Source organism: Ictalurus punctatus, chromosome 3 (genome assembly GCF_001660625.3).
Source record: "Ictalurus punctatus breed USDA103 chromosome 3, Coco_2.0, whole genome shotgun sequence".
Lineage (NCBI taxonomy): Eukaryota > Metazoa > Chordata > Actinopteri > Siluriformes > Ictaluridae > Ictalurus > Ictalurus punctatus.
In genome coordinates this window covers 9,484,604-9,497,166 of record NC_030418.2, presented here as the reverse complement: position 1 = coordinate 9,497,166, position 12,563 = coordinate 9,484,604, and the positions used below count along the sequence as shown (strand labels likewise).

The 12,563-nt window shown below is 38.4% G+C and overlaps 1 protein-coding gene across 7 annotated transcripts in view; it reads left to right on the top strand.

The window, feature by feature from the left end:
* Positions 1-12,563, top strand: part of arid4b (AT-rich interaction domain 4B) — a 171,713-nt gene that overhangs the window by 105,989 nt on the left and 53,161 nt on the right. For all 7 annotated transcript variants that reach the window (XM_053679560.1, XM_053679559.1, XM_053679558.1 and 4 more), the window contains one exon: positions 4,776-4,848. In XM_053679560.1, coding sequence (XP_053535535.1) covers positions 4,776-4,848 — 73 coding nt within the window. The remainder of the gene's footprint in view (positions 1-4,775; positions 4,849-12,563) is intronic.

Here is a 12,563-nt window from a genome sequence, read left to right as displayed (position 1 = left end):
AAATGTCCAAATTGGGCCCAATTAGCCATTTTCTCTCCCCGGTGTCATGTGACTGGTTAGTGTTACAAGGTCCCAGGTGTGAATGGGGAGCAGGTGTGTTAAATTTGGTGTCATCACTCTCACACTCCCTCATACTGGTCACTGGAAGTTCATATGGCACCTCATGGCAAAGAACTCTCTGAGGATCTGAAAAAAAATTGTTGCTCTACATTTAGATGGCCTAGGCTATAAGAAGATTGCCAAGACCCTGACAGTGAGCTGCAGCACTGTGGCCAAGACCATACATCAGTTTAACAGGACAGGTTCCACTCAGAACAGGCCTCGCCATGGTCAACCAAAGAAGTTGAGTGCACGTGCTCAGTGTCATATCCAGAGGTTTAGGAAATAGACGTATGAGTGCTGCCAGCATTGCTGCAGAGGTTGGGGGGGTCAGCCTGTCAGTGCTCAGACCATACGCCGTATACTGCATCAAATTGATCTGCATGGCTGTTACCCCAGAAGGGAGCCTCTTCTAAAGATGTTGCACAAGAAAGCCCACAAAGAGTTTGCCAAAGACAAGCAGACTAAGGACATAAATTACTGGAACCACGTCCTGTGGTCTGATGAAACCAAGATAAACTTATTTGGTTCAGATGGTGTCAAGCGTGTGTGGCGGCAACCACGTGAGGAGTACAAAGACAAGTGTGTTTTGCCTACAGTCAAGCATGGTGGTGGGAGTGTCATGGTCTGGGGCTGCATGAGTACTGCCAGCACTTGGGAGCTACAGTTCATTGAGGGAACCATGAATGCCAACATGTACTGTGACATACTGAAGCGGAGCATGATCCCCTCCCTTCGGAGACTGGGCCGCAGGGCAGTATTCCAGCATGATAACAACCCCAACCAACCCCCCCCCCAAGACGACTACTGCCTTGCTAAAGAAGCTGAGGGTGAAGGTGATGGACTGGCCAAGCATGTCTCCAGACCTAAATCCTATTGAGTATCTGTGGGGCATCCTCAAACGGAAGATGGAGGAGCACAAAGTCTCTAACATCCACCAGCTCCATGATGTCAACATGGAGGAGTGGAAGAGGACTCCAGTGGCATGCCTGTGAAGCTCTGGTGAACTCCATGCCCAAGAGGGTTAAGACAATGGTGGAAAATAATGGTGGCCACACAAAATATTGACACTTTGGTCAAAATTTGGACATTTTCACTTAGGGGTGCACTCACTTTTGTTGCCAGCGGTTTAGACATTAATGGCTGTGTGTTGAGTTATTTTGAGGGCACAGCAAATTTACACTGTTATACAAGCTGTACACTCACTACTTTACATTGTAGCAAAGTGTCATTTCTTCAGTGTTGTCACATGAAAAGATATAATCAAATATTTACAAAAATGTGAGGGGTGTACTCACTTTTGTGAGATACTGTAAGTTTCTTATTATTTCCTTAAAAACAGAAGTCTGAACCTCCTGGCAGCAGCAACCAGGTTTTGGCTATCAGGTGCTTTTGCTTTTATGCCATCCCCTTTTTTATCAAACATGTTGATGGTGTGCATAATCAAAAAGTTTGATCATCTGACCACAAAACACAATGCCAGTTGCGGTTCTAATTATGTTTGATGAAGTTCAGTTTCAATATTTTTGTGAGATACTCTCAGGTGGGGCTTTTTATTATGAAGGCAGCATTTAACAGTTTATTTTGAAACTTGGCAACCACAAGAATCTACTAAACTCTTTTATTTTAAAACAGGACATTTGTGCTCTTTTCTTTTCAGCATCCTTATTATTGTGTGTGGGAACAGCGTTCATGAGTCCTTTTTTTTTTTTTAATTTCCACCTCATTGTGTTGTGGCCCTGATTGTGCTTAATGGTATTTTTAACTTCTCATGTATTTCTATATCCATTACCTTTATTTGTGCAGGTCAATAAATACCTTTTGTGTTGAAATGTCCTTGTTTGTTCCCTTTGGTAATTTAAGACCAATTTTACATGTGTACAACCTCATGTTTTACCCCACAGAAATGGTATATGGTAACAGTTTCATGGAGACTGAGCGCAAATAAAAAATGTATAAATTTTTCAACTGTGAGATTTTACATATATTTACTTAAACAATTCCCTAGGTGTATCAATACTTTTGGCATATGTACAGTAACTCACAAAAGTGAGTACACCCCTCACATTTTTGTAAATATTTGATTATATCTTTTAATGTGACAACACTGAAGAAATGACACTTTGCTACAATCTAAAGTAGTGAGTGTACAGCTTGTGTAACAGTGTAAATTTGCTGTCCCCTCAAAATAACTCAACACACAGCCATTAATGTCTAAACCGCTGGCAACAAAAGTGAGTACACCCCTAAGTGAAAATGTCCAAATTGGGCCCAAAGTGTCAATATTTTGTGTGGCCACCATTATTTTCCAGCACTGCCTTAACCCTCTTGGGGTTGGAGTTCACCAGAGCTTCACAGGTTGCCACTGGAGTCCTCTTCCACTCCTCCATGATGACATCACAGAGCTGGTGGATGTTAGAGACCTTGTGCATCTCCACCTTCCGTTTGAGGATGCCCCACAGATGCTCAATAGGGTTTAGTCCATCACCTTCACCCTCAGCTTCTTTAGCAAGGCAGTGGTCGTCTTGGAGGTGTGTTTGGGGTGAAGGTGATGGAAGCTGAGGGTGAAGGTGATGGACTGGCCAAGCATGTCTCTAGACCTAAACCCTATTAAGCATCTGTGGTGCATCCTCAAATGGAAGGTGGAGGAGCACAAGCTCTCTAACATCCACCAACTCCGTGATGTCGTCATGGAGGAGTGGAAGAGGACTCCAGTTTTTACTCCAGTTTCTCCAATGTTTACAAAAATGTGAGGGGTGTACTCACTTTTGTGAGATACTGTATATATTTTTAGATTTTTTAGATCTATTAGATTTTTATTAGAACAAGATAATAGCTGCTACTATTGTGGAGTGGCACATTTGAATTATTATATGTAATGTTTATTTTATACATTTTTTATGTCATCTTTACCTTCAGTACGGGTGAACAGCAAAATTCTACACACCGCTATCAAAATGGCAGGTTTTTGTGATGTAAAATTAAACCAAGATGAATCATGACAGAACTTTTTCTACCACAATGTGAAATTACAGTGTATAAAAGTTAAGTGAAAACAGTCATATATTTTAGGGAAAAAAATGGGAAAATAAAAAACTTACAATAACCTGGTTGCATAAGTGTACACACACACTTTTATAATTGGGGAGGTGGCTGTGTTCCAAATGAACCAATCCTATTCAATCTCTTGTTCAAATGTAATTCTCATACAGCTGTCAGCAATTAAAATATTTTGATTAAACCCAAATAAAGACCAGCTGTTTCTGTAGGATTTGCTTGACATCTCCTTGTTTTTATCTGACTGCTGAAGCCATGGCCCACAAAGAATTTACAAAGCATGCACAGTATCTCGCTTGTTGAAAGATATCGATCCCTCCATTAACAAAAGGACAAGGCAAAAAATTACAAGGGAGGCTGCCAATAGACCTATGGCAACATTAAAGGAGCTGCAGGAATATCTGACAAGTACTGATTACTCTCTGCATGTGACAGCAATCTCTTGTATTCTTCACATGTCTGAGGTATGGCGTAGGGTGGCTAGACAGGAGCCCTCTCACACACAAAAAAAAAAATCCAAGCTCAACATAATCACCCCAACCAATGTGGCAAAATGTTTTATGGTCTGATGAGACCCATTCCAAAAGGTATAATAATTGCATATTCCAAAAGGTTGTTTGGTGCAACAAAAGCACATCACCAAAAGAACATACCCATGGTGCAGCATGATGGTGGCAGCATCTTGGTTTAGGGCTGCTTTTCTTTAGATGGTGTTCTTTCGGTGATAAACTGTCTTATTTTTGCATCAAACATCTCATAATTTTGCCGAAAATATTCTACTTTATGGCAAAATGTATTATGGTCTGATGTGACCATAGTTTGGGGTGATGGGAAGGGTGATTTTGACCATGAGATCCCATACATGCTTTGTAAGCTTTTTTGCAGACCATGGCTTCAGCAGTCGGAACTAAAGGAAGATGTCAAGAACATAGTACAGAAAGAGCTGATTTTTATTTGGTGTAAATCAGCATGACTTTATTGATAACACATGTATGATTGTTCATATGTTTGAATTCTGAGCTCAATCACATGCCTTGTTGTAAAAGTGTGTGCACACTTGTGTAACCAGGTTATTGAATTTTTTTTTTCTTTTTTTTTTTCCCTATAAAATGTTTCTATTTGTTTTTCACTTGAATTATGTTGGTTGCTATATCACAGTAAAAGATGGGGAAAAAAATCTGACATGAATTATCTTGGTTTTATTTATCTATTTACATCACAAGAACCTCCCATTTTAATAAGGGTTTGTAGAATTTTTATATCCACTGTATCTGTGCCCTAGAAAGTGTGCCTCTCTGGTGTGCATCCCCAATTCATAGAACCGTTAGATTTCCTGTAGAGTAATGAAGACATGCTTATAAAATTTACAATAGCCCTAGATATGACATATCATTAATGATGTGTCTTTTATTCAAAATCAAATCTGACTGGAGAAAATTGTGAAATACCGCACAATACCAGGCAGATAATGGCTCTTTGTGTATCCTGGTAGTTTTGCCCTTCTGAAAACTCTTATCTCAGGTGGGACATACACTGATTCAAAAAGTCTGTTCTACTTTTTCTCCCAAGTCACTCACTTTTTAAATTAACTTTAAAATCAATTATTTTCCACTGTCCAGGAGGAGGTGGAGCCCTTTCCAGAGGAGAGGGAGAATTTCCTCCAACAGCTTTACAAATTCATGGAGGATAGAGGTAAACACTATCGATGACTACTGTCTTAATAAAAGGTGTATTACAGTCTACTCCAAAAGTAGTGGAACAGCAAGGCCAATTCTTTTGTTTTTTGCTGTACACTGATGACGTTTGGGTTTAAGAACTAAATATGAATATGAGATGATGGATCAGAATTTCAGCTTTCATTTCTTGATATTTACATCTGGATGTGTTAAACAACTGAGAACAAGGCACCTTTGGTGTCAGACCACCACACCAAATTTTTAGGGGAGGAAAGTATAGGAACAGATAGTGTTAAAGGAAATGAAAGTAAGTAACATTTAATGTTTGGTTGTATATCCCTTGTTTGCATCAACTACATCAAGCTGGCAACCAGGTGACATCACCAAACTGTAGCATTGTTCTTTTTTGATGCTTTTCCAGGCTTGTACCAGACCTTCATTCAGGTGTTGTTTGTTTTCAGGTGAAATGCATGCTCAGTTGGCATAAGGTCTGATGATTGACTTGACCAGTCTAAAACCTTCTGAATTTTTCCCCTGATGAAGTCCTGTTGGCAGTGTGTTGTGAGTCATTGTCATACTGCATAATGTTCCTCCCAATTAGATTGGATGCATTTACATCATTAATAAAGAATAGTTTGCCTGTTCCAGAAGCAGCCTTGCCAACTCTAGCCATGACACTTCCTCCACCGTGCTTTACCAGTGAGCTTGTATGTTTTGGATCATGAGATCCTTTCTTTCTCCACACATTAATCAAGAGGATAATCTTGGTTCGAGAACTGTTGTGGGTCATATCTGTATTCTTTGTGAATTCTGGCCTTCTGATTCTTACTGCTGCTGAGTGATTAGCATCTTACGGTATGGCCTCTTTATTTCTGCTATCAAAGTCTTCTTCATATAGTGGATTGTGATACCTTTAACCTTTATCCCTTTCTTTTTTTTGTTCCACGTCTGGCTCTTAGTACACCAGTAGTTTCTTTGTTTTTCAGGACATTCCAAATTGTTGTATTGTCTGTTCCCAATGCTTGTGCGATGGTTCTGACAGATTTTCCTAATTTTCTTAACTTTGAATTGGCTTGCTTTCTTCAGGACTTTGACTCAGTCAGGAGTTTGACTAGGTCACTCCAAACAGTTAATTTTAAGTCACTCAGAGGTGGACTTACTCCTGTGCTTTGGATCATTGTCTTGCTGCATGATCCAGTTGTGATTGAGTTTCAAATTATGGACTGAAGACCGGACATTCAATTCATGTTTCCCTCAATTATTACAAGTTGCCAAGGCCCTGAAGCAGCAAAGCATCCCCACACCATCACACTCCCACCATGATTCTTGACCTAGGTAGGATGTTCTTTTTGTGGAAGTTGGTGTTTGGTTTACGCCAGATGCAACGGGACCCCTGTCTTCCAAACAGTTTCACTTTCGACTCATCAGTCCACAGAATTCAGACAATCTTTAATGTTCTTCTAGGTTAGCAGTGGTTTTCGCCTTGTCATTCTTTCATGGATGCCATTTTTGCCTCGTGTCTTTTTGATATTGGAGTCATGAACAGTGACCTTTATTGATGCAAGAGAGGCCTGTAGTTCCTTTGATGTTGTCCATAGCTCATTTGTGACTTCCTGGATGAGTCGTTTCTGTGCTCTTGGAGGAATTTTGGAAGGTCGGCTACCTCTGGGATGGTTCACTACTGTGCATAGTTGTTTCTATTTGGAAATAATGGCTCTCACTGTGGCTTTCTAGAGTCCCAGAGCCTTTGAAATAGCTTTGTAACCCTTCCCAGACTGATGTATTTCAATCATCATTTCTGGAATTTCTTTCAACTTTGACATAGTATGTTACTAGGTAAGACCTTTTAATCAACTTTTTGCTGTTGAAAAAGTTATATTTAACTGTTGTTTGATTGAAAAGGGCTGGTAGTAATCAGGCCTGGTTGCTTATTTCAGCTGAACCCCATTAATGCAGTTTCATAGATTTGGGGAATTAGTAACTACAGGAGCAAATACATTTTCACACAGACCCAATTGGTATTGGATAACTTTTTTGCTTCAATAAATAATATTATAATTTAAAAACTGTATTTTGTTTACCAGGTTGCCTTTGTTTTATCTTAGATGTTTTAATTTCTGAAACAATTTAGTATTACATACACAGAAACAGAAGAAATTAGGATGGGGAAAATACTTTTTCACAGCACTATTAGTTGTTTAACACCTCTAGATACAAAGATCAAAAAATGAAAGCTGAAATTCTGCTGTCATCTTCTATTCATCAAACCCAAACGTTTTCAGTGTACCGCAGAAACAAAGGAATTTGCCTTGCCATTCTAATAGTTTTAGAAGGGACTGTATGTCTTGGCATGTTGTTTTGCTAGTTTTCCATTTGTAAAGAAATCTGAGTTTTTAGATGTTTTGCATTATGAATTTTATATGGACACTATGGAGAAAAGAATTTTACTGTGCTGTAATGTATACGTGATCAATAAAGACTCATTATCATTATATGGACTACTATGATACTGTAACAGGGAGGTCACCTCATGCAGGTTTTGAACGAAGGCCAAAGGTTTAAAAGTCTGGGCCTAAACTAGAGAATAATATATTTTTATTATTATTATTATTATTATTATTATTATTATAATATGGTAGCCCATAGAACCGCTTGCAGGAAAGTTATGAAATTTGGCACACAGATAGAGGACAGTCTGAACTGTTAATACAGCAAACTTGCAGTCTCTAACTGCAACCCTCTAGCTCCACCAACTGTCATCAATATTAGGCCCTGAGTTTAGCTGCTGTCCCATACTAGTCAGGACACAGCAAAAACTGATTTTTTTTTTTTTTGGATTAGAACTTGAACACTATAGCTGAAAATCACGAAAATTGTCTCTTTAGGTCAAATGTTAGATACTGAGTCGAACGATATCACATTTTCCTGTTGGCCATTTTGAAAATTATAATGTTATTTTTTTCAATTCTAATAGCTATTGATTCCTTTTGCCTACTGTCATGATACTGGTCTTGATAGAGTCCATAGTTCATGCCGAGAACAATGATGCCAACATGACAACATCAATCTAATGATTGAGCAAACTTCCTGTCCGCCATGTTTAAATGTTTTGAAAACAAGCATATTTTTACTTATTATATCTGACCAGTTTGCCATAAAATCATGATCATTCTAAAACAACACTTGCTTATCTCCTCACTTAGCCTCGGTCAGTCTTGGCCCCGGAAATTGCTGTTTGCGGCTATATTTGTCATTGTTTTTTTCCTTTATTTATTATTATTATTATTATTATTATTATTATTATTATTTAAATAATATGTTTCATTTATTATTGTTGTTATTATTATTGTTATTATATACAGCAGGTACATAAATATTTGGACATTGACAAAGTTATTGTTATTTTAGCTGTCTATAACAACATATTGGAGTTCAAATTAAATGTCTAGCAAAAACATTAGGTGTGGCCAAATCAACTTTTCGGTACATTCTTAAAAAGAAAGAATGCACTGGTTTCTCAGGAAATCTCAGGAACACCAAAAAGCCTGGAACACCATTCTTTCCCTGGTGGGGAAAAAAACATTCACAGGAATTGGCTAGATTACCTCCAGGAGGTTGGTGTATCTGTTTCAAAGTAACCAATCAAGAGAAGACCAGAGTAAGTACATAGACTTTACCACAAGATGTAAACCACTAGTTATCCTCAAGTTTTTTCCAAACATCTTTTTTTTTAAAAACAAACAAAAAACACAGCTTTGGAACATCATCCTATGGTCGGACAAAACAAAATGATAAGAGAATAGTATGGAGAAACTGGTCCTGTTCATGATCCAAAGTGTACCATCGCATCTCACAGCATGGACATGTGTGGCTGCCAGTCGAACTGATTCCTTTGTATTTACTGATGCTGTGACTGCTGACAAAAGGATGAATTATGACTTATATAGGGCTATGCTATCTGCTCAGATTCAGCCAGATGCTTAAAAGCCAGGTGCATTGGATGGCGGTTCACAATGCAGATGGACTATGACCCATGTTTCTCAGTCACCCATTCACACACACCAACCACAGGAGAGCTGCCATGCAAAGTGCTTGCCTGCCATCGAGAGCAACTTGGGGAGTGTCTTGAGCAAGGACACTTCAGCATGTGGGCCAGGAATCGAACTGCCAACCCTACGATTAGTGGACAACCTGGTTTGCCACCTGATTAGGAACTGAAGGCAGCTGCAGTAAAGGCCATCACAAGGGAAGAAACCCAGTAAAAGTCTGAAAGTGCCATTTTAATAACAATCATTTAATTTCAACTCCAATATACGATGGTATACAGTGGAAATAAGTATATTTGGCGATCTCCAAATATTTATTGACATGACTGTGTAAAACCTGGGTGTACTGTATTGCAGGTTTTTGTGATGTAAAGACTTAAACCAGATGAATCATGCCATATTTTACCTTTAATATGACAATTAATAAAATTCAAGTAAAAAAATAATAATTTTAGGTAAGAAAAAACTTGGTTGCACAAGTGTTCAGGTGGGACATGACTGCTCAGAATTAACCAATGACATTCAGACTCACGTTCAAACAAAATTATCATAAATAACAATTGTGTGGTCCTCACTAACTTTCATAAAAAACAAATAACCTCAAGTGACATCAACAACAACAAAACAGATTTTAATATGTAGTCATTTTTTCCCAAAAAGTAAACCGACATTAAGTACACCCTTCCATCTTTCACAAATTCAGTCCAAGGACAAACCATTTATTGCTTATTGCTCAGAGATAATTAAAAAAAAACAAAAAAAAAAAAGCCCTCTGTAAGCACATTAAATGTTCATGGTCATGACCACACAATCAGAAAAAGACAAATATGGCTTTCCTAGAAATAACTACACCTTCTCTACAAAAAGAATATGGCAGCACAACTTATGTTTGCAAAATTGCATCTGAACAAACCACAAAAGTTCTGAAACAATATCCTTTGGACTGATGAGATCAAGGTGGTAATGTTTAGTCATCATGCACAGCAGCATATTTGGCAAAAAACAAATACAAACACAAACATCTCATACTAACTGTCAAGCATGGTTTGGGCTTGTCTTGCAGCCACAGGACCTCAGAAACTTTCATTAAGACAACGATGTCATTAAGACAACGATGAAAATGTGAGGCCATCTGTTCAGAAGCTTAAACTGAGTTGAAATTGGGTCTTGCAACAGGACAATAATCCTAAGCACACCAGCAAATCAACTGAGGTTATTTGCCTGTTTATGCAATTTGGTGAGGACTACACCAACTTCCTGGCCCAGATTTAAAAAATAAATAAATAAAAAGAATTTAGTGAATATACAGTCCCCTCTCAAAGTATTGGAACAGCAAAGCCAATTCTGTTGTTGTTGTTATACATTCAAGACATTTGGGTTTGAGATCAAAATTGAATTCAGTTAAATTTAATTTGTATAGTGCTTATAACAATGGACATTGTCACTTCAAGCAGAAATATATAAATGCAAGAGATATACATTTTAAATTTATAAGTTTATCCCTAATGAGCAAGCCAAAGTCAACAGTGGCAAGGAAAAACTCAATGAGAATATGAGGAAGAAATCAAGAGAGGAACCAGACTCCAAAGGGATCCCATCCTCATTTGGGTGACAAATGTACAGGAATGTGCAAAAAAAGAGATATACAAAATAAGCAGGGATTGTGCAAAAAATGGAAGTACAAAATATGCAGTATATTATTACATATAGTAATAATGCAAAGTGCAGCGTGTCAGTGGAGTGCAGAGTGACAGAAAAGTCCTTATGGAGCCCTGAGGGATCTGTATGGTGGATATCTCTGTGTTGAGCAGTCTGATGGCCTGAGGGAAAAAGCTCCTCACAAGCCTCTCAGTTTTAGCCATCAGACTACTGAAGCACTTGCCTGATTGCAGTAGGCTGAACAGACGGTTACCGGGGTGCTTGGAGTCCCTGATGATTTTAGCAGTTCTTGTACTGCATCGCCTGGTAGAGGAGATGTGCAGAGAGGCGAGAGCAGACCCGAAGATGCACTCCGCTAAGGGAATCACTCTCTGCATGGCTTTGTGTTCCTGGATTGAGCAGTTTCTGTACCACACTGAGATGCACTAAGTTAGTAAACTTCCTATGGCCCCAGGATAGAAATAAGGTTTGACCAAACAAATGTTTTAAACACTGAGATTGTGTCAGAATCCCGAACACTAATTGGAAGGCTGTTCAGTAACTGTGGGGCTTTTTAAGAGAAAGATTTGCCCCCCGCTGTAGCCTTCACAATTCGATGTACCAACAAATAGCCTGCACCTTTTGATGTGAGGAGGCATAGCTGATCATAAAACATCAAAAGTTCACTCAGGTATTGCATCGCGAGACCATTCAGTGACCATTATAGGTAATTCACTGACCATTATAGGTCATGAGTAGTATTTTAAAATATTGAAATTTGGTTGGGAGCCAATTCAGTGTGGATAAGATAGGGGTGATGTGGTCATATCTTCAGGTTCTAATAAGGTCTCTTGCTGCTGCATTCTGGACTAACTGAGCTTGTTTATGCTCCTACTCCAACATCTAGACAGTAAGGCATTAAAATGTTCCAACCTAGAGGTAAAAGCATGAACTAGTTTTTCTGCATTGTGTATTGACATATCTCTTAACTTAGCAATATTTCTGAGATGAAAGAAGGCTATCCTAGTAATATTATCTACATGAGCTTCAAATGAAAGACTGGAGTCAATAATTACACCAAGGTCTTTTACTGCTACACATGATGAAACAGAAAGGCCATACAGAGATGCTATGTATTCAGAAAGCGTACTTCTAGCTGCATGTGGTCCTAGTACAAGTACTTCTGTCTTGTCAGAATTAAGTAGAAGGAAGTTGATAAGCATCCAGTGTCTAATGTCCTTTACACATTGCTCAACTTTATTAAGCTGGTGTCTGTCATCTGGCTTTTCTATGTGTACAACTGTGTGTAATCAGCATAACAGTGGAAGGTAAAACCATGTTTACAAATAATTTCACCCAGTGGTTGCATATATAAAGTAAAAAAAACAATGGGCCTAAAACAGAACCTTGTGAAACACTAAACTTTACCTTAGTATTCTCAGATAAGTCATATTTTACATCTACAAACTGATAATGATCAGTCAAATAAGACCTGAGTCAGGAGAGGGCTGTTGCCTTAATTCCAGCGCCCTTTTATTAACTATCAAGGAGAATAGTATGATCAATGGTATTAAAAGTTGCACTAAGGTCAAGCAACACAAGCAAGGAGACACAACCCTGATCAGAGGCCAGTAGTAGCTTATTTACCACTTTAACCAGCGCTGTCTCTGTGCTATGATAAGGCCTTAATCTTACATTTCATGAATGTTATTCCTATGTAGGTATGAGCATAACTGCTTTGCTACAACCTTTTCTAGGATCTTGGAAATAAAGTGAAGTTTTGATATTGGCCTGTAGTACAATCGACAGGGGTGAAGGTCAGTTTTTTTTTTTTTATTCAGGGGTTTGATAACTACTAGTTTAAAATATTTAGGTATATAGTCAGTGCTAAGGTAAAAATTTATCATTTTGGAAGAGGCTCAACTGCTTCTGGAATGATCTGTTTGAAGAAACAGGGATCTTGTACCCAAGTTGATTTTGATGAGGAAATTAGTGAAACATTCTAATCAGTGATCTGATATGGTTATATTATTATCTACAGGGTTAG